Consider the following 23,827-nt stretch of genomic DNA (forward strand, 5'->3'; position numbering starts at 1 on the left):
TCCCAGTTAAAAAACAACAAATAAAACCAAAACAGTGATAGAATAAATAAGTAGGGAAGATAAAAAAGATAGCAAAACCAGTAAAAACTTTTTGAGCACACACTCATTACAGGACACTGCTATGGAATATATATATATATATATATATATATATCTACTTGGGCATTTGAATTTGTTTCTCTAATAGAAAACACAGATCTACAGTAGTACACAGAGGTTCCTCAAAGTTCTGGCTTAATAACAAAATGTCTTGAGGCACAACTTCCAATCCAATGCTTCCTTTCTAATCTAGCTATCTAATAAGATTTTAAAATATCTTAAATCATAAAGGCAAAGCCTATATTTGTTCTAGTGAAATAAAAGGTGATGGTGATCAAGTATCATGGGTTTCATCTCCCACACCAATAACACTACATAAGCTCAAGATGGTGAGACCCTGAGCAGTAACATGATACTTGTATTTATTGGAATAACTTTTAAAATTTGTCATGTCCTTTCATACTGATCCAAGGCCACAAAATACTTTTGACTCATTCTACCTTCTCAGAAATAAATCAATCTGAGAATTGGTATTTGGCATAAGTTACCACATGGAGTTTTTTTTCACATCACAATCCAAGAATTGAGCTCACTGCTATATTTCTGAATCCTACTCTAAAATGAGATCACTAATTGAAGAGGACAGAAAGACACCAAACTTTTTATTTGACTTTTACCTGCTTTGTGTTTTTCCACAGAAAAATATCAGTGAAGTTCTTAAAAAAAAAAAAAAAAAAAAAAAAAAAGAATCCCAAGCCTAATTCACAAGTTATCTACTATAAAATAACTTAACACTGATTTTTTGAAACAAGTTGTGTACTAGTAGTGTGCTCCTGAGAACTTTACACAATTAGAAATTTTTTAAAAGAAAAAAAAAAACTAAGAAAAAAAATTCCCTGGGTTATTCAAATGTGAAGCCTTTTAGCTGATTAGGTGGATGAGTTACATAAATACTTCTTACCATTTCTTTGGAATTTTCTTTTCACTATCTCATACTGGATTTGAGAAAAATCTCTTTAGTCATTTTTTCATTTATAAAAACTACTATGTAAATGTGACCTTACATGATTTTTTGTGTTTTTTTTTTCTCTCTCAACATCAATAAACTTGTAAAAAATGATTAAAAAAAAAACTTTCTTAGAACAATAAAATCTACTCAAGAAATGTGGCCAAAGCTGCTCCTGGACTAAGGCCTTGGCAGAACACAAAAGCACAGTCCTGTCTTTTGATCTAGCAACAGAGGAAAGGTTTATCTACACTGATGAACTTGAAAACAAGGAAACAAAAATAAAACAACTGATGTTAAAGGAACAGAAGAATAGTTGCAAACATTACAAAGTAGAGTGATAGGGAAAAAATTTCAGGGAAGAAGTCATTGAATTGAAGAATAATTACTGGATCAGAGATTTAGAGCTGGAGGTCAGGCAGCTAGGTGATGCTACAGGGCCAAGTCTGAAGTCAGAAAGACATCTTCATGAGTTCAAATCTGGCTTCAGACACTTACTAGCTGGGTGACCCTGGGCAAGTCACTTAACCCTGTTTATCTTGTATCCTCATCTGTCAAATGAGCTGGAAAAGGGAATATCAAGTCACTTCAGTGTCTTTACCAAGAAAACCTGGAGTGGGGTTATTCTAACACCTCCAAATGGGTCAGAATAAGAGTCAGACATGGTATAACAACCTCAAAGATCCTTAGTCCAAACCCCTCATCTTGCAGATGAGGAAGTGAGGCCTAATGAAAAGAATGACTTAGTCAAGGTAAAGGGAGGAATAAAGAAAGGAAAAAAAGATAGATGGATGAGTAACAACTATTTATTAAGAACTTACTTTAAGTAGCAAGCACTGTGCTAGATGCCTAACAAATATTGTCACATAAGATCTTCACAACAGCCTCATGAGGTAGGTGCTATTATTTCCCCTATTTTACAGTTAAAGAAACAAATAAAGATGATTATTTATTTCCCAGTATTGGTATTCCCAGTGTCTAAGGCCAGATATGAGTTCAGATCTTCTTAAATCTGGACCTTTGTCTTCCAAATCTAGCATACTTTTCACTAAATTCTACTGCTTCTCAAGGTCAGTTAAGCTGTGAAATATAGGTATAATCTGGATCTGTACAAAGTGGGATATACTTGTGTTTGAAAGAGGGTTAGTGAATGGGTCAGTTTGATTAGAGAGACCACATGTTGAGCAGTGGGCGGGAGAAAAGGTTATAAAAGAAGATTACAAACTAACTGTGAAAAGTCTTGAATCCCAGGCTTTGATATACAAAGTCTGGAGTTGATCATGGAGGCAGTGAGGAAGTCCGAGAGGCTTCTGGGTAAGAAGTGATGAAAAAAGAGCAGGGCTTTTAGGATGATGAGCCTGAAAGCAATGTGCTGTCACAGAAGGGAGGAAAAGGGCCAGCAGGAGGGTGACTAGCTAGAACAATGTCACGGTGCCTTGTAAACTCAACAGAGGAAAAGCAGGGCTAAAGAAATTTCAGGGTAGGAAGATTCAAGCAAAGTTGTCATAGAAGGCAACCACAATCTTTAACCAACTCATTTAAGTCCCAGGGAGCTATTTATACTGTTGGTGTTGATTCTTTAATATTGAGACTACTCCCCTGGAAATTTGCCATGAAGTCTGGATGCACAATTGTTTGGGAACTAAGCTAAAGAATTTTTACTCTTTTGGGTAAATTCCTCCGGACTGGATGACTGGAATGGCTTTACTTTAGGAAAAGCATTAAGAGAATGCTGTTTCCTCTCAAATTAAGTCTTTTGTATCCAGGCTGAGGCTTTAGGCACATACTTGGAAGACAGCTTGGGTGGAGATCTTTCCATGCTGCAGAGATCTGTGATGCTAAACATTTTTGCACTGACTGAGACAAAGACTAGGATTTATCAAATTTGTACATCACACAAAGCTGAGTGATAGTTAACACTGGGATCAGGGATTATGTTTTTACCTTCTTTTCTGAACCTGGCACTTAGCAGAGTGCCTGACATATAGTAAAAAACACATAAATGCTTCCTGACTGACACTAACAGGTTCCAAAAAAAATATTAACAGACTGAAGCATTTGGTAAAATGAAATGTAATAGGGATAAAGGTTTCCCCCCCCCCCCCACTTTAAGTGCAAAAACTTAAAGATGGAGATGTTCTGATCAGACAGTAATGTAACTGGAAAAAGATCTTGGTGTGTTAGTGGACTCTGAGCTCAAGGTGATTCAATATTAAGCTATGGAATTCAAGAAAGCTAAAAGAGTACTTCGGAAATGGGAGGGAAGAAGAGAGAAAATTTAAAATGTAAAAAATGAATGTTGAAAATTGTCTTTAGATGTAACTGAAAAAAATAAAATACTATCTATTGTAGGGGAAAAGGAAACTCAAGTAGTCTAAGACTAAGACTAATTATAAGAAATATATTGTCCAGGACCATGACAGTGTTATGAAGGATTATATACAATTCAAAAGGATGGAGGCCCTCAAAAGTATGCAGTATGACAACCCCAAAAGAAACTTGGGATTGTTAGCTTGGAGAAGAGGAGACTGTGGAAATAGGATAGCTGTTTTTTTTGTTTTTTGTTTTTTTTTAACAGCTGTATGAAGGGATATCCTGAAGAAGAGGGATTAGATTTGCTCTTCTTGGCCCTAGGAGGCAGGCCATAGTTCTAAGGAGGCAAATTTGGGTTTGATAGGGAAAATTTCCTAAAAACTGAAGCTATCCAAACTAGAATGAACCTCGGATGTGAATTGAATTTCTCGTCACTTGAGATCTTAAATTTTCTTTTTAAAATGCTTTTTGTTTTTACATAATTCCCATGTAACTCCCTATTTTCATTAGACAAAAAGTTAAGCAAAGTTAAGACCACAGTCTGACAACGTATATGATTTTTACACTCATAGAATCACACCTTTTTCTTCCTCCCCCCCCAAATAAAAAATCATGATACATTTTTGTAGAGAGCATGAACTCTGAAAAGATGTACTTGAATCAAGGACCTTATAGTTAATATATATAGCTTGTAGTTAAGCACCTACTGAGTGTGAGATAATGGTTCTCTAGTTTACATATACTTAGTACTTAGTATGGTGATGGAATGGGTCTACAGTTGGCACATGCTCAGTGTGCTATAGTGATGTAATTGTACTAAGATATATAAGGGCTGAGAGGACTTGAAATAAGCAGACTCTGGATATAGAATCCAGGGTGTGTGTGATGTGTGTGTGCGCTGGAGCTCAGACTCCAGAGAAAGCTAGCCCGGACATGACACATTTTCTTGGTACTAAGATCTTCAAGCAAAGGTTAAATGATTACTTATTGATGAAAACACAGGATTCTTTAGGCACATGGCCTGAATGAACTCTGCATTCCCTCCAATTAGGTTCCACAATTGTGGTTTCAGTGGCTCTCTGGAGCATGGAAGTGGCTGAGGTCTTGAAAGCTCTGACAGAATAGCACAAGCTCTCACAGGTACTAAGCCACGCTGGAAAAGATTAGATTCCAAGGGGAGACTCTCTCCTAAGCTTCAGAAAAGTCTGGTATGAAGTTACTTTAGCCACAGCAACTCATGGGGTTTCTTTATTGAGAAAGATAAAATTCAAATTTGGCCTCAGACACTTGACATTTACTAGCTGTGTGGTCCTGGGCAATTCATCTAACCCCACTGAGCTGCCCCCCAAAAGATTTTATTGGGAGAGGGAAAACTTCTTTCCTGCCTATAATTTACAATGAGTTTCAATACTCCCAAGGATACTTGCTTAGTGATCACCTTACAATGTTCTATGTCAGAGAATTTATATTACCAAATTTATATTATTACCTTAATTTAGACTTGTTCATACTTCTCTCTATATATATTTAACTTTATTAATTAAAATATTCAACATATATTTATTAACACAGTTGCCATAAGGCAAGCACCGTACTGGGAGCTACCTTGTTTGAAAAGTACCTGCTAGCCTTTCCCCGCTTCTATGACAGCACACTGTTTTCAGGCTCATCCTCCTAAAAGCCCTGCTTTTGTTAGCTGTACTAATCAGCTGATGTAAGATTATATGTCCACATCTTTGTAATAAATTAGATTCTACAAACCACATTAAAATAGGCTACTTATTGCAGTGGTTTTAAAAAAAAACCCATAATTCTTAATTCAGCCTTTGCATCAACTTGGGTGGGCATCAGGGAGGAGGCATTTAGTAAACATTCATTGATAAACTGATTGAAGTCACTTAAGACTTGGTTTCTTCAGCTACAAAATGGGGATAACATGCTTTCCCTACACACCACAGAGAACTATGCTGAGGGAAGGGTTTTGTAGACCTTGAAAACATCATAAATGTGACTACCTCTCTGCCATGTGATGGTAGATGGGTCAATGTCAAGCCGGGCAAATCTGGTCATTTCCTCTTCTGTCAGTGTGCTTGGATCAGTCTTATTTATTCCTAATTTCTACAAAAAACAAAACAAAAACAAAACCAAAAAGAAAAATAAGAAAATACAATGAAACTTACCAAATGTATGCTAGATAACTTTTTCTCTTGGTTTTAGATTCTTTCCCTACAACTCTCCTTATATTACCTTATATGACCATTATATTTAGGGGAGAGAAAAAATTCTGCCAGCATAATTGACACTATTTCATCAGACTAAGATTTGATGCCAAATATTGCCATTTATTACCATTTTTTCAAATAAAATCTGTATTTATATTTTTCCAGGCAGTTTCCTTTCAATTTAGCAAAAAACACAAAACATTTTTTTAGACCTGCATATTTCCCAGTGAATGAGAAAAAGAATAGGGAAGGATAAAAGCGTGAAAATTAACATTAAGCAAAAGAAAACATAATTACATGTGATATGAATCAAAGGGGAATGGTATACCAATCATGATCTCCCAAATAGTTGAATATTTCAAGTCATATAGGGCAGAATACAAGTATTTATATGAGTAGTTTAATCAGCTTTTTAAATCAGATTTCTAATGTGGGCAAGAGAGGTTCAATGTGGTAATGTGGATTTAGGGTTAGGCTTGATGTTAGTAGCCCTGGGTTGGAATACCTCCTCAGATGCTTACTAATAGCTGTGGCCCTCTGCAACTGTCTTCTGGTGACCCCTGAATTCTTTTTATTTTTAAATTTGTGAACCCATGGGCCTCTTAAAATTCACATTTTTTCTGAAATGAGGCTGCTCAGCCTATATTAACTGGGACAGGAATTAATTTTTCCTTGCCTATAACTCGCACTGGGCTCCTATTCTCTTAAGTTCCACTTGCCCAGTGGTGTCTTCTATTCAGAGCTGGGTTTTGATACAGCATTATAAATATGTTTACATGTTCATCTTGTTTATATTAGCAGCATACTCGGTAACTATAGAAGTCAATTTTTTAATAAAAATTTGGAATCAGGATAGTAAAGCTTTGACCTCATCTTTTGCTACCTAAGGGCTGTAAACCATGACAATCATAGTTAGACTTTTTCTCTGCTAGAGAACTAAAGCAAATCAAGATGATAATTAATATGTACCCAGACTATAGGACTGTAGAAACAATTAAAAAACATTTAAAGTGAATTATTGATAACTCTTCAAAAAGTAAACTTGTATCATGAAATTCTTTCCTGATCTCCTCAGCTGCTAATCCCATCCCCACTCCCCACATTTTGTTTGTGTCCCCTTTTCAGATTTTTTTGGCAAAGATACTAAAGTGGTCTGCCATTTTCTTCTCTAATTCATTTTACAAACAAGGAAACTGAGGCAGAGTTAAGTGACTTGCCCAGCTTGTATCTGAGGCAGATTTAAACAAAGGGTTTCCTGATTCTAGGTCAAACACTCTATCCCATTGTACAACCTAGCTATCCTTGCATTTACTTTGTATTTACCTACATGTTGCTTACTTTTTCCCAAACATTACAAAAGCTCTCCTCAAAGACAGTTTCAAATTCAAATCAGATTTGTACCTTCAGAACCTAGCACAGGGCCTGGCACACTCTACTGACCGGTAATGCTAATTTCATTGATGTACAGGGAACTATTGATGAGAAAACTCCTGCAACTAAATTTAGATTAGCATTTTAGAGTCTACAGAATCTTCTCTGGGGAAGTCACTGGCCAACAGTCAGACCCATGCACTTGAAATCCAAGGATTCCTGATTCTAGGCTAACTCTGCTCCATAACACTCTGTTTCTGATTTTTGGCATAGAAGAGGCAATTAATAAATCTTTGGTGACAGATGGAGTGGTTATATGTATTTTTGTGGCTGTCTTGTTGATTAGTTGTATCCAACTCTTTGTGACCCCATTTAGGATATTCTCAGCAAAGATACTAGAGTGATTTGTCATTTCTTTGTTCAGCTCATTTTACAGAAGAGGAAAGTGAGACAAACAAGGGTAAGTAATTTGATTAGGGTCATGGAGCTAGTAATTGTCTGAGGACAAATTTGAACTCAGGTCCTCTCCTGATTCCTGGCCCACATTTTATCCACTGTATTACTGCCTGGTTATATTCATAGCAATAACTTTTCAGTATTTTTCTACAGAAAACTGAGGATTACAAACTAAAGTGATAGCCCTTATGAAAATCACAATTCTCATCTTTAGAGAAGAGGCCAAGTATAATAAAATTCTGATTTGCCTATTTGTTGACTCACTAGAAACTTTGCAGCACATATTAGATCTATCTTATCTTCAAGTAAGTTTCAGAATATGAAAACCAAATGGAGGGAAAAATTGTTTTTCATTTTATTCTTCTGTAGTCCCCCCCCGCTTTGAAAAACAAACTGGAAACTTACTTTCAAACGATGGAGCTGAATGCCCGAAAACTCTCTCACACCATTTACTAATGGCACCAATCGATTAAACAGAGCCTGAGAACCAATGAAAAAGACAATAAAATCAAGTTTAAGGGACATTTAAAATTTGCATCATTTACAACATGATATACTGTCATTTGAGATTTAAGCTGTTTAAATCAGAATCCACTAAAATCCTTTGGCTTAACATAAAAAAGATGAAATTTTAAATCAATTTTTTTCACGAAAATTCAGCCAAATTTGAATAATATTACAAATTACAATTTGTATTAACACAATTCCATAACAGAGATCTTTAAAATTCTTAAATTAACATCTATCTGGACATGTGTTCTCTATTTCTCATACCACAACACCAAGTCTTAAAGTACAGACACAGAAGACGTCACCATACAATGCAGAAATGTTGACTACCTGAACTCTCTCTACAAATAATTAATTGTGGTACATTTGTATACCTCATTGTTGAAATTTTTATCTCAGACTATTTAAGTCCCAGGATAATATTTATATGTGCCCGACACTCAGTAGGCTGATAATAATAAATGCTGATTCCATTTCCCTTCTTTTCCCATGCCCTCTGAGAATATGATTTTTTATGTACAATAAGAGTTTAGCATGATTTGCTCTTATAGGCCCTATATAGAACATCATAATGCTTAACTGCACTCCCAATGTAGCATTATTGCTAAATTCAGGAACAAATGAATTGGCTGTAATTAGGGGAAAATTTTTTTTCTTTAGCATGGGCCTGTATTTTGATCCTCAAAGAAACTCTGGAAGGTGGGAATTATTTTTATTATTATTATTATTATTATTATTATTATTATTATTATTATTATTATTATTATTATTATTATCATCCCCATTTTACAGCTCCAAAAGCTGAAGCAGACTCTAAGATACAGTGGCTTACCTGGAATCACATAGCTAATAATAAGTGTCTAAGGCAATTAGGTCTTTCTAATTCCATATTTACTGCTGTATTCACAGTATCATTCAGCTGCCCTAATTCATTCTCATCACCATTTCTTATAACACCATAATATTCCACAACATTGTTCAGCCATTCCCCAGTTGATGGGCATCTTCTCAATTCTCTTTTGTAAAAGAGAAAAAAGTTCACAAAACCTTCAAAAATCAGTAAGCTCACCCTCCCCCAATACATAAGCAAATCTTTTTTCTTTCAATAATTGATTAGAGAAACAGATGACATGTGAAGATGAAAACGGAGGGTCTTCCTCACCTTATCTGTCTGAGTACTTTCATGTAAAATCCGTGTATCAATAGCAGCAGCCAGCAAATTATTAGCAGCAGTAATGGCATGAATGTCACCAGTCAAGTGAAGATTGAACTAAAAACGAGATGAAAAATTAATTTTTGCTGTTCTAAACCACTGAATCAGTGTTCAAGGCATTTCTGTAATTACAGAATTAAAGCAGAATAAGCAAAATGAATTGGTTACAAAATTTTAAAAATAAACATATATTATACACATATATAATATAGTTTATATGTCAATCATATAATTAGTACATATAAATTCATGTATTAAAATATTTAAATTTATAAATGCAAGTTTATAAAAAGAAAAAATGTTTACTTTTTCCCCACATGAAAAAGGAAGACAATAGGAATTTTTAGGTGTACTTGTATTTCAATTAAATGTGAATAATATCATACTCCAAATAAAGGAATACTGACAAAGACACTGAATTAAGACTTAGAAATTTTCTTTTTCTTATTCTAAGTTACTATACTTTTATTTAAAAAAAAAATTCTAAGGAAATTTTATTGAGTCTGAAGTGATACCTGGCCTAAGTAATTTTCAGCTCATTGTTTTCCAATTCACTGTTAATTATCAAGGGGATTCTTATCTTTTAAAATATATATAACTTTATTTTAATATTTGCTTTTAAAAATTGAGTTCCCCACTGGGAAGTGAATGTAAATTGTTAGCACTACTGTCTATCTACCCAGGTTACTTATACCTTTGGAATCTAATACTTAATGTGCAACAAGAAAATGGGATTTACACACATATATTGTATCTAGGTTATACTGTAACACATGTAAAATGTATGGGATTGCCTGTCATCAAGGGGAGGGAGTAGAGGGAGAGAGGGAGGGAGGGGATAATTAGGAAAAATGAATACAAGGGATAATGTTATAAAAAAAAATTACTCATGCATATATACTGTCAAAAAAAAATTTATAAATTAAAAAAAATTTTTTAGTTCCCAATTATTTCCCTTCCTCCATACTTCTTGGGAAGGCAAGAAACATAGTACCAATTATACATGTCAAGTCAAAACATATTTCCATACATGTTGAAGGGGAAAAAGCAAGGAAAAATAAAGCAACTGAAAAAAAGTACACTTCAATTTACACTCAGTTCATCAGTTCTCTTCATGAGTCCTTTGGACATTTTCAAATTATTGTATTGGTTAGTCTTTCACAATTGATCACTGTTAACGATACTTTTGTTCCAATATATTATGTTCTCCTGGTTCTGCTTTCTTCACTTTGTGTCAGTTCATTTAAATCTTTCTAGGTTTTATTAAGAATATCCTGCTCATCATTTCTAATAGTGCAATAATATTCCATCATAATCATATCACAACTTATTCATATTCCTCAATTGATGGGCACCTGTCAATCCTTTATCACAACAAAAAGAGCTGCTATAAATATTCTGTACAGATATGTGTTTGTTCTTTGATCTCTGAGATACAAACTTAATATTGATATTGCTGGGTCAAAGCTGTTTTATAGCCATTTGGGCACAGTTCTAACAACAATGCATTACTATTTACCAGTGTTTATCATTTTCCTTTTTGGTTATTTTTGCCAATCTGATAGGTGTGAGGAATAACTTCAGAGTTATTTTAATTCATATTTCTTTTATCAAAAGTAATTTAAAGCACTTTTTCATGACTAGCTTTATACTTTTATTTTTGGAGACTTAAAATTATCTTTTGGATTAGACAGTTATTTACTTCTCAAAGGGTTAGAAAAAAATCTTCATGATACCTTTGGAGTTTTTCTGGTAAAGACTGAAGTGGTTTGCTATTTCCTTCTCCAGTTCATTTTACACTCAAGGAAACGGAGGTAGACAGGATTAAGAGATCTGTCCAGGGTCACCCAGCTAGTAAGTGTCTGAGGAAGATGGGTCTTCCTGACTCTAGGTCCAGTACTCTAACCACTGAAGTACCTAGCTGTCCTTGAGGAGACGAGGAGGGGTAAAATGTTAAGGTACTAATATACAATGCAGTCTCCTTTTCTGCTCTTACCTCTTCCATGGGGATGACCTGAGCATATCCACCACCTGCAGCTCCACCTGTGTAACATAACAATAAACATTTTAGCACATCCTGTTAATAACTGGCATAAGATTGTTATAAAATAATTATGTACCACACTAGTGAATGGAACTATATATGATGCTAAAGTAGATAAATTACAAACTTAAGCAATATGGGGAGGGGAAAGGAACAAGCATTTATTAAGTTCCTACTATGTGTGCCAAGCACTATACTAATCACTTTACAAACACCTCATTTGGGATGTTGGTGCTATTATTATTCCCCATTTTACATTTGAGGAAACTGAGGCAAAAAGACATTGTGATTTGCCCAGATAATATCTGAGGTCTGATTCAAATTTGGGTTTTCCTGACCCTAAGTATAGCATTTCATCCACTAGCTGCCTCTTAAAAAAAAAAAAAAAAAAAAAGGCAGGGGGTGAAAGGATGAAGAATCAGAAATCTAGCAGGAATTATAGTCCATACATTATTCAAATATATTAGCTATAATAGACAATAGAACCACATGAACAAAACATCTACAAGACAAAAACCCAGTAACACAATATTCTCTTATCAATTTCACAATTACCTTTATGTATTAAACTGCATACTGCCTGGAATTAAATATATTATAGTATGAAATCTGTCATTTTCATTATTATCAAGAGGAAAAAGTCATCTATTTCTCAAGTAAATAAAAGATGAGAAGCTCCATATATTTATAGGATAAAATACCTTTAACACCAAAAGTAGGTCCTTGAGAAGGCTGCCTCAGACAAGCAAAGGAATTAACATGCAGGTGTGCGGTCAGTGCTTGAACAAGCCCAATCGTGACAGTGCTTTTCCCCTCTCCCAGTGGTGTGGGGGTGATCCTTATACAAAAACATACACAAATATTGAATTAACCCAAAGTAACCATAATTAGGTGGTATCCAATGATGGCAAAGCACACATCATTCCAGGTATTCATTTCTTGATCTGTTATGACCATTGGAATTTGGTCTTCTAAGGAGCAGTCTAACAATGCTCTCTTTACTCATTACTTTCAATTTTTTAATTTAATCTAGCAACAAATGACAGTTCCTAAAACAAAGTTTATAAAAAAAGGAGTTAAAAGGGAAGTGCCAATTTTATGTACTGAATATTTTTTCTTTCCAGACTTCACTATTCATCAAACCTGCCAAAGACAAATATGTTAAAATACTTACGTGTTTTTATTTGTGAAATCTTTACCACTCACCCAATAGCAGCAAATAAAAAAAAAGGAAAGCTGCCAGATCATTAAAACCTGCCCATACAGCTCAATTCTTAGATAAAATCAGAACATATATGAGTCCCTCACACCAAGAGGATAAATAACAGGCAGTGATACTAAGGAAATTATAAATTTCTCTCACTTCCCAAGACAGGGAATTTAAAAATCCTCAAAAGAGTTCAAGCATGTAACTTCCTCACTCACTGTCAATAGTAACTCATTAATTCAACAAACATTAGTAACACAATGTATGTCTTGGTGCCTCATATATATCTTGACAAAAATTTGTTGAATGAATGACAGGATGCAGAAGCAAAAGATAATAAATACCAAAACACATGTCATATTAGAGCACTCTGATTGGTATATTCTACTGGTAATTTCTATTACATATGGGCTTTAGGATCTAAGAAATAAAAAGGGGATGAGGAGCCAAATAATTCCTGGTCTCTTGAGATTCTGACAGAGCAAATGAAATACTGCATGCAAAGTCTTAAAGCACTATATAAATGTCAGTAACTGCTTATTATTACTATTGACCAAAAATGAGGCTGAAACGATTCTGAAAAATATTCCATTACTGTATAATGTAATAAATGAAAAGTTTGAGAGAAATTTCTAAGTATTCATGTCATTAGTCATGGCTAGAGAATAATGTTTAAAAGGATGATCACTTTTGTAAACCAAAGATGGATCATGGCAACTTTTGTAAGCCCTTTGGAAGAATGGATGTCCTTCACAGATGAGAACAATGAATATTAAAGAGAGGTAGACCTATTTTAAAAAGGGGCTGGGAGCCTTTGATTATATCACTCTTACTTCCAGAACAACCCATCCCAATTTAGACAAAGGATTTACCACCCCCCTAAGCCTGAGTAGAGCAGGGCTTTCCCAGTTGGGCGGGGTCTGACAACTTTGAGAAGAATGTTAAATCCAATCTCATTGGGGGTTAATTTGACCTAGTAGAGAATAAGAAAATAAGGAAAAGAAATCTTGGCCCTCCTCAATAGTAAGTGATTATTAATATAAGAGAGAAATAATAATTTCTCTCAATAGTTACTGCATTTTTGTGTCTATACATACCACCTCTCCTTACCTTAGGGACCCTAAGAGCCATGGGGCTGAAACTGTCTTAATTATTTTAGCTGAATGAATGAACAATTCAAAGTAGGACAATGTTCTGTGGACCTAGCAGGCACTTAGTAAAATTGTTACTTACTAAATAAATATATACAGAAACCAAGGTAATTGCAAAAACGACTGCTAAGATGAAGCCATCATTAACACAAATTTTGAAGTATACAAACACTTGTCTTTGGCAAAGGAATAGACAAAAGGGAATGGAAGAACCACTTCTTACAGGCTTGAACTCAGAAAGGGCCAACTCTTGCTGGATACTTGGTATGAAGAAAAATGATAGGTTAAAAAAGGCATTGCCAGATTGCTAGATTAAGACAACGTTATTTTAAAATATCCATTGGAATGATAACATGAAGTCTAAGAATTTTAAACTGAATGCCAAACTCTATATTCAGCATCCATCTCTGCTCCATCTCTGGATATGTCCCATTATACTGATTATATTAAAGACCCCCCCCCCCCCTCAGACCACCATAGCAAACAGGCTTTCACTCCAGAGAGTCTCCTGAAAATAATCATTTGGCCAATGAAACTGAGTACTCCTAAGAATTCTGAAGAAATTTCAAAACTACTAAGGATGTTGACATAATATCCACATTCACATCTGTTTATATGGCAAATTCTGGAATCATGTCAACACCTGCAACCAAAAGGAGACTCAAATCACAATTCTTCTATCTTCCTCATTACCCGCCTTTCTAGGAATGATCTGAGGAGTTCTGATTTCACAGCCTTCTTGCAAAAAGACATGAAGGAAAAGATGGTGGAGTTTAAAATTCTTCAGAGTTCATATTTGTGAGGTCTTTTATTTTCTGCAAATGGGATATGTGCTTTATTTCAGCTATGTGGCATTAAGCATTTCATTTTTCATTCTCAAGGAAATATTAGGATACTTGCCTAAGGGAGCCAAAAAGAGACACGCCTAGTTAGTGACCTCCTCAAAACTTGGAATAAAAAAGACAATTCTTAATTAGAAACATATTATTTCCCAGGTTTTTTGGATGTGTTTTTTTCTGCCATTGTTATTACAATTCAGCAAAAGTATGAGAGGAGCAAAAACAAAAATGCCTTACTGAAATGATGAATGACATTAAAAAGAGATATACCAAAAAAAAAAAAAAAAAAAAAAAAAAAAGTCCGTTCATTCTTTATATATAATACTTAGAATCAAAATCTGGTTTGATTTTTTACAAATGAGGAGTTTATATTTAATCCTTTTATCCTTAGCTTAATATAAACTAGGTTATTATAAAAACATATAATGTTACATAAAATAATGACAAATTACATTATATCATATAGTACAAACTGGGTTAATTAACTAAAGAACTCTTGATTATTCTATCTCAAGGTCTATCCTGTTGTGATGCCTCATTATGATCTGAGAGTCTAAAAAGCTACATATCCAGGTTGATCCTTTGAGAATGTGACTGGAAATAGATTGTGTTGTGTGTCTGCTGTCCAAGAAGGAGCCTGGCTTTCAGAATGGCCACAGGATGACAATGTTTTTCAGCCATAGTACTTCTCAAAATTCATTTATTAAGTTACAAAGTGCTTTTTGTGGGAATCGAGAAAATGCCTCTACTGATACAATTACAAGTTCCTAAAGAACAGAAGAAAGTCTAAGTTTGAAGCATCATGGGATCACAGCTTTTGAGCTGGAAGAAATCTTAGAGGTCTTTGAGCTGGAAGAAACCTTAGAAGCCTTTAATTCAACTACATTATTTTACACATGAAGAAACTGAAGCTTACAAAATTTAAATGACTTGCCCAGGTTCACATAGTAACTAAATGCCAAAAAAAGTAATTATTTAAAAGCTATTTTATTTAGGGCATCAACTTTCATTTCCTGTTCAGTTCCTAAGCTATAACAACGTTTTACTATGAACAACATTAAAATCACAACAATAATACTCTAATTTAGAATTAGCATAGTTCCTAAATTCATTTTACTTTGCTGTTTCTAAGAAAACAGGGTTCTCTTAAAATTAATGAGTAAGACAGCAGGAAAAAGGAGATAGTGAACTTACAAAATACTCTGAAGAATTTAAAACAAATAGAATGTTTATTACAAAGTATTCTTTTTTTTTTTTTTTTTTCCTGGAAAAGCAATCAGGGTTACTTGACTTGTTAGGTCTCACAGTTAGTAATGTTTGAGGCTACATCTGAACTCAGGTTTTCCTGATTCAAAGATCAGTATCCTATAAAAAGTATTCTTAATAAGTCATGAAAGCAGATTCCCAATAACCTCTTCCTAATACTTTGTTCAGATGGCACACAGACACTGTCTATACAAATATATCCTTAAAAAATGCTATTATTAGACTTTTTATTAATCTTATTGGTATAAATTAATTTATTTCTAAGAAACACCTAACATAAACAAAATTGAGTGGTGTTTTTGCTAATTCTTAAAACAAAGTAAAAAGAATCCCATTCATTTGATAATTTATTCAGAGGACTCTCCTACTTTTTGAAAGGCCTAATAATAAAAAAGTCTAAATAAATTACAAATTTTCAAATATTTTGTATTATACTCGATTTGATAGTTCAGCCAGAGCTGATCCTTCCCATGCAATTGTCATCAAATCATAGACACTGATTTTAGGAAACTTTCTTTTAGAATGAACTAAGTATATTATTCATCAGAGGGCACTCTGTCAAGAATTGGTCTTTAAGAAAGAAAACCAATCACCTGTATAATGCCTTAGGATTCAGTGCCCTTTACATTTGCATTTCTTTCATAATGCTCAAAAGTTCAATTTAAGAATACAAAGTTCAAGGATCCCAGAGAATACATCTACTGTCTAAACACAGCTGTTGTATTTTGCAGACAACAAAAACCCAAATGACCTAACAGAAATAAAGCCCAACAGAAACAGCTTCAAGAAAGCTGCAAAGAGAGCTCTCAAAGTAGGTTCGGTACATCAAAACAAATGACTAAAAAATGAAAAGTTTAGTCAAATCAATTATTTGACAGCAATTTAAGGGAGGTTGGAGGAGGAGAGAATGAAGGTTTAATTATTTAACTGGGAAATTAAACTGGGATATTTTGGTTTTTGTAAGCAAAACAAAGACCTAAGCAGCCAGGTAGGTAGCAAAGTAGACAGGGAATTGGGCCTGGAATTAGGAAGAGCTGATCATCAAATTCCAACTTACATTTTTGCTGTGTAACTCTGACCTTAATTAATCTACTACAAATTCCTTTAGGTAGAATGGGAATAACATCTACCTTTCAGGGTAGTCTTGAAGGGGAAAAAAAATGAGATTTTAGTAAAATATTTTGTAAATCTGAATACTTCATAAAAATCTTGACTATTATATTATGTGCAGACAGAAACCTAAGTGAAGTTTTTCTGTCAATGTAACCCATGTAATTCCAAGAAACCAATGAATTTAAATTGCTTTTTTAAAAACCCAAATTATCATGAATAAATGCCATTACATGTAATAGACATTATACATGAGTACTTACACACATCTATTATGTACAATGTAAATATATATAGTCATGCATAAAATATGCATCATATATAGTGCAAGTACATGTAAATGTAAATCCATATATACAGATTAGATATATACACACCCTATTTATGTATGTGTGTGTTTGTATATAATCCTCTCTCCCTTTCCCCTCATCTCACCTTTTATATCCAAAATGTCACCCTATTTATCAACTAGCCTATATATCTTCCTCTCCTTACCTCCCTCTCCCCAAACCAGAAATCTCTCAGCAGCTGCCACCAGAGATTAGCTCTTGGGGGTCTGTTGGGTCAGTGAAGGCTCCCAAATCTGCTTGTGGTACAGATTGGGGAGATGGAGTGGGTAAATGGCAGGAATCCAATCAGGTGGGGAAGGGGAAAAATGTTCAAAAGTTTATTTTAGGACTGAAGTGGATCTACAGAGAGCATCCTAGTGGATCCTGAATGGAGTCCATGGTGAGTAAACCAGGTATTAGGTGCACAGGGGAGAGACCCTCCCTCCAAGATGAGTCTCAAGGTGACAGTTGCCTGAATAAAAACAGGAAACTTCTCTTTATTCCTAGCATTCCCAGAAGCTTCATCAAGAAAGTGCCAGGTCTCCCCCTTCCCCATTCGCCTCCAGGGCTCCCTGGAGAGGTTGCCTAGCCAGATCAATAATCAATAAACATTTATTAAGTCCCTACTATGTCCCAGACACCGTGTTAAGCACTGGGGGTACAAAAAGAAGCAAAGAGCCCCTGCTGTCATTTGTCAATAACACATGCCCTGTCTGCTGTGTAGCTAGTCTATACCTTCTGAGCCCACTGGGAGGTAGGATAGGGACAGACTCAGGGGACAGGGGGGCAGTTGGGAGGGCTGAGGAGCTAGACTCTCCCTCATGTTTTAGCTGAGAAAAGAGGGAGGGAGACAGTTACCCATAAAGAAACTTTCTCTGCTCCTCAATTAAAAATTGAAAAAAAATTACCATTTAACAAATATAAATATATGTATCTCCTCCATTCTCCTTCTTTCCCCCCCCCCCCAAGGAGATAAATTGGAGGACATAAATAATGGCTCCAGAATCAAGATGAGCTCCAGGTTAAGTGAATTTGGGCAAAACACTTACTTTCTCAAATAACTCTTTAAAACTGTGAGTTACAGAGAAAATGACCTATAGTTTCCTTCTCTAGGAGTTCCCTATAACAGTGAAATCATAGCTTTAGTCCCTCTAGCTAGCCTAAGGTACACAGGTAGGTATTTACCTATGTATCTATTTGGCCAACACACACACACACACACACACACACACTCACACTCACACTCACTCACTCTCTCTCTCTCTCTCTCTCTGTCTGTCTCTCTAATGTGACTGTGGCTACAGTGTGGGTCTAGCTCTCAAACCAAATTCCTTCTTGTAAAAGTAACTGGGAAAATATGCAAAACTCAAGAGTCCTTAAGATTCTGTTGGCACATTTCCCTGAACAATTCCCAGCACTTTTCATTTTGTCAGGCAAAGCAAATAAAGAGATGTGTAGGTGTAAATACCATGAGATGTGGAGCTGATGAAATACAGATGATTCTGACTGAATGAGAATGTCTAAAGTTTAATCTGTTCAGCATTTAGGTTATTTGTACTATGGGTTCTTTAGAGGAATAACACATATTCTAAAATTCAATAACAACATTTTAAAAAAATGCAAAAATGAATTTAAGACCATTCAAGAATTTATAGAGTTTTACTTTGTATTTGTAAAACATCAAGTGAAATAAGTATCACTTTATAGCAAGGAAGAGACATATGAACCAAATTTTTAGTAAATTACAATGATTCAATAACAACTAATTTTTCCACTAATAATGTCAGAAATTTAAAAAAAAATCATGTTACTACACATAGGAGAGGTTAGGTGACCCAACAGAGAGCACAAGTCCTCTAATCAGGAAGATTCATCTTCCTGAGTTCAAATCTGACCTCAGACATTTAGTTAGCCATATGATCCTGTGCAAGTTACTTAACTCTTTGTTTGCCTCATTGCACTCATATGTAAAATGAGCTGGATAGAAGTGGCAAACCATCTCAGTATCTTTGCTAAGAAAGTCCCAAATGAGGTCACAAAGAATCAAGCAGGACTGAAAATTTTAGAGCATCAACCCTTTCCCCCATCCCCGCCAAAACTATGTATTTTTGATGTCCTTGTAAAAAAAGGATAGATGTTAAAACTAATCTTGAAACCATTTAAAAATGTCTAGCTATGAAGAATTATTAATTGTGATGGAGTTTATTTAATCTCCCCCTGAAAGAGTCATTTTGGTTTCTCAGGGCAATTCTTTCCTTTTTTACAATAAGTCAATCTAATAATTTATTTTTAAAAAGCCCACAAAAACAAAATCTCATAATCTTGAATTGTGTTGCAGGGGAAAACTATTTTCAAAACTATCTGTTGCCATGTCTTTTGTTCACAAATTAAATTGGATGTTTAATTTGTATGTCTTGAAGATTTCCTTTGGGGAAGCAGCTAAGATTTCCATAATGAAAAAAAAGGAAAGAAGTTGCTCTCTTGAGGTTAAACACACACACACATTCTGTAGTTCTTTTGCCGAATGCTTGGCAATGGTACAAAACTTCCCAAGATAGTTAACTTCCATGAAGGCTAACCATAAGTATACTGAATACACTGCAGCTAAATGGGCAAGAATATGTGAACATCTTAATTATCAAGGACTTTGAAAAAATTACTTAGAATATCACTAATACAGCCAGATATAGTCTCCTGAGCTTTAGATAATATCACCAACTGTCCACTGGACATTTCCAATAGAAGTTCTATGGCTATCTCTACTAACTATGTCCCAAACAGAACTTATTTTCTGTCATTCTAAACTGATGACTTAGGGGATCACCAATTCCTCCATAACTTTAAGTCCTTCTTGGCTCTTTACTCTCCCTCACATCTTTTGTATCTTCCTCTTCTAAATGTTCACAAAGATACCAATTTAACTCACTGCTTATCACCTGGATTACTAGCTTCCTTCATGGTCTGCCTCCTCTCCAATTCACTCATCTTCCACAAGGGTGATAAAAATAATATTCCTAAGGCAAGTATCATCAAGTCACAATCCTATCTAAAAAAGCTCCAGGGATTTCCTATTGCCTGTACAGTAAAACAAAACCAAATTCTGTTTAAATTCTATCACAAGAACCAAGAAAACATCAATGTAAATACCATGATCCACTACAAAACAATTGAAAAAAATTACAAATAACAAGCATACCCTCAAGAGATAAAAGAAATCATATCTCTTTTTCTGAATTAAAATTTTAAATTAAAATTTAACATTAAAAATGAGACAGTGGTCCTCAAATGTTTTTAATAGGGGCCAGTTCAGTGTCCCTCAGACTGTGGGAGGGCCGGACTATAGTAAAAACAATAGCTCACACTCTGTCTCCGCCCCTCAGACCATTTGCCATAACCCAGGGGGCTGCATAAACATCCTCTGTGGGCTGCATCTGGCCCGGGGCGTAGTTTGAGAACCCTGCCCTAAGACCTTGGGGATACTTTAAGTAACTGCAATTTTTTAGAGGTAAAGATCCATGGGTGAAATGTAGCCTAAGTATTTTTAGTCCTTGATGTAGTGATTGCCTATTTCCCCCTTATTTTTCATTTTTCTTTAAAAAATATTTGTTATATAGGATGGTAGGAGAGATGATGGGAGAAATGTGATGTGATGTTAAAAAAAAAAAAAAAAAAAAAAAAAAAAAGATCTGGTCCTACAAAGTCTACATTTCCAGGATTATCACCACTCCCAGTCCCTTCAATCCCTAACTTTTCAAGCAATTAACATTACAGTTGGAAGGACCTATTTGACATTCACCATATTCTATATTCTACCTCTAACCTCAGTTCCTTTACTCAGTCTATCCTCTATGCCTTGAATATACTTTTCCATTCTGCTGCTCAGAATTCTTAGTTTCTTTCAAAGATCAGCAAATGCAATGGAGATTCTTTCTGATCTTCCTCACTGCAAGTGATTACTCTACTCCAATATTTCTATGCACTTAGGATCACAAACCCATGGAACCTTCAAAAACCATTTAATCCAGCCCTCTCATTGACAAATGAGGAGTCCCACAGAGGCCAAAACCTGTTCTTTTTTCACTATACTGTGCTTCTTCCCCCAGATATTCTGTACATATTTTTGTATTCCTTTGTGGTAAGATAAAATGTAAGCTCCCCGAGGACTTGGCCATTTTCATTTTTATCTTTGTGCTCCCCTACACACAAAAGCACTTAATACTGGCTAACTTATCCAGAAAGGAATGTTTAAGGATACATATCTCTTCCTCATTTTCCCCACTGTGGTTTTAATATATGATGAGTTGGTATAAGAAATCATTGGGAATTTGGGGGAAGCCCATAGACAACAGCAGACGACACTAAAACATACTTAATACAAAGTTTACAATAAATTCAGATTTCTGGTATGGAGGGAATGATCATATCACAGGTGTAACATACCCCTAAATCTGCTGTGATGTGGAACAGCTAACTCTATTAGTAATTCAAATGTAGTGACCATGTACCAACAACCAAATACTAAGGATGACGACATTTTTTATATAAAATGTAAATGTAAACTATGTTCTTCTTCTTCTTCTTCTTCTTCTTTTTTTTTTTGTTGCTGAGGCAATTGAGGCTAGGTGACTTACCCAGGGTCACACAGCTAGGAAGTGTTAAGTGTCTGAGAGCAGATTTGAACTCTGGTCCTCCTAAGTTCAGGACTGGTGTTTTACCCACAGCACCAACTAGTTGCCCCTTCTTCTTTCTTTACAGAAGAGGAACCGAGGTTCAAAAATAACACAGAGGTCCAAAATGACATCCCTATGCTGGAGTCAAGTATAGCATGGCCGATCAGACCAATCCAAGCTTGGACAGCTTTATTACAGGTTGGGCACAGATAATGCATGTGAACATTTAGGCTGGGTTCTCTAAATCTGTGAAACTCAATCTTGTAGTGACTTCTATTCTGCTTTGCTCACAGACCACAGCACCTTCTTGATGAGGGTCCTGTGCCAGTGTTTCTCACATTGCACAATCAATTCCAATCTTCAGTCCTTGAGAGCGTCCTTGTATTGCTGTTTCTGACCACCACACCAGTGTTTATCCTATGTGAATTCTCCATTACTACATGTCTTTTTGGCAAGCATATATTTGGCATTCGAACAACTTAAGCAAGAGTTGCACGCTGCAGTGTAGTTTGAATGCTTGGTGGTTTGGTTTGAGAAAGGTAATTAGAAATGGGTTTTGAACTGGATTCATCTGATTGTAAGTCTAATGTTCTTTCTTTCCATTAAGTCTCTCTAGATGTACTATTGACCAAGGCATAGAAATAAAATTGAATAGCATAAGAATATGGGTTAAAGCAAGATTATCTTTATTCAAACTATGAATGATATATTGGCTCTTTTTCTCAGAATTCAACAACAAATACTGAATAATAAGATATATAAGATATCTGAATATCTGCCTGTCATGGGGGAGGGAGTGGAGGGAGGGAGGGATAATTTGGAAAAATGAATACAAGGGATAATATTATAAAAAAAATTACTCATGCATATAAACTGTGGAAAAAAAATTCTAAAAAAAAAAAAAAAAGATATCTGAATATCCATCATAGAAAATGAAATGGATGAAGCATTACCTCTTTTGAAAATGAAAGATAAATGCAGAGTGAATTTGGGTCAAAGAAAGGGCAAAAAGAAGTGCTGAAGTGAGATTATGTCTTGGGGACAGGATGATGTTAAAAAGAAGGATTAAGGGTGGACTTACCCAGCAACTAAGACGTATTTTCCATCTGCTTGATCTTTTAGCCTTTCTAGCAGGGACAAGCGTACTTTGGCTTTGCTCTGGCCATAGATTTCAATTTCATCTGCAAGCAATCCTATCTCCTTGGCAAGGACATCAACAGCTTTTGGAGTCTGTCCTCTGGAAATCTCAATATCACTTGAAGAAAAAACAAATAGAAGACAAGGGACTTCTCAACCTAGGTGGTCGACAACAGAGCACAAAAACAAGAATAGTCCACCAATCAAATTAACATAACCTGTCTGTTTTTGGCTTTTCCCCTGAGTAAAAGTGATTAAAGTTTATTAGAAAGTACTTTTTAAAAAAGCAACTTATTGCACTTTTCAGAACTAATATAGGCAATTCAGTATAAAGACAATACATTAATTCCTTCCCTGCCCTCAAAACTCTACATGTCCAATGTATTGTTTATATCACTGTATGCCCTAAAGGATGCCTAACTCTGTGGTGGTATAGTTGGGTCCTTTTATGTTCTTTAGTCATGCAAACATCAAAGATTTCATAGAGTTTTCATGATGGTCCAAGGCAAATGTGTCTCTCCAATGTTTAAGAATACAAAATTGGAATTTCGGTTTACTTGTGGACCATCTGTTTTCTTCTTTCTACCTGAATTGTCTCCTCCCAGATGAATGAGATGTCTGAGAACAAGAACTGTCTAACTTTCCATTTGACTCTCCAGTGCTTAAAATGATGCTTTGTAAAGAATATCTGCTTCATACATGTGTTTTTTCCCCAGCCCATCACTATACATCCAAAAACATGCTTCAAAATAATTCGTTAACTGCATAGTTCAGGCAAAGAGACGCTACAAGGCAGAGTAGATAGAAAACAAATTTCAAAGTCACCAAAGGCCATGTTTCAAGTCTGGTCTCTTACATGTGTTTGCAAATGGTCCATAAGTAAAGTGAAATTCCAATTTTGTATTCTTAAATATCAGAGACACATGCACCCCGACCATCATGAA

The 23,827-nt window shown here is 35.1% G+C and overlaps 1 protein-coding gene across 5 annotated transcripts in view; it reads right to left on the reverse strand.

Moving 5' to 3' along the window:
* The window catches only part of MTHFD1L (methylenetetrahydrofolate dehydrogenase (NADP+ dependent) 1 like), a 192,487-nt gene that overhangs the window by 118,448 nt on the left and 50,212 nt on the right, over positions 1-23,827 (reverse strand). For all 5 annotated transcript variants that reach the window (XM_074309565.1, XM_074309563.1, XM_074309567.1 and 2 more), the window contains exons 11-16: positions 22,828-23,001; positions 11,876-12,012; positions 11,127-11,173; positions 9,080-9,187; positions 7,813-7,887; positions 5,374-5,476 (exon numbers count right to left, since the gene is read on the reverse strand). In XM_074309565.1, coding sequence (XP_074165666.1) covers positions 5,374-5,476; positions 7,813-7,887; positions 9,080-9,187; positions 11,127-11,173; positions 11,876-12,012; positions 22,828-23,001 — 644 coding nt within the window. The remainder of the gene's footprint in view (positions 1-5,373; positions 5,477-7,812; positions 7,888-9,079; positions 9,188-11,126; positions 11,174-11,875; positions 12,013-22,827; positions 23,002-23,827) is intronic.

This window comes from Sminthopsis crassicaudata, chromosome 4 (assembly GCF_048593235.1).
Source record: "Sminthopsis crassicaudata isolate SCR6 chromosome 4, ASM4859323v1, whole genome shotgun sequence".
Classification (NCBI taxonomy): Eukaryota; Metazoa; Chordata; class Mammalia; order Dasyuromorphia; family Dasyuridae; genus Sminthopsis; species Sminthopsis crassicaudata.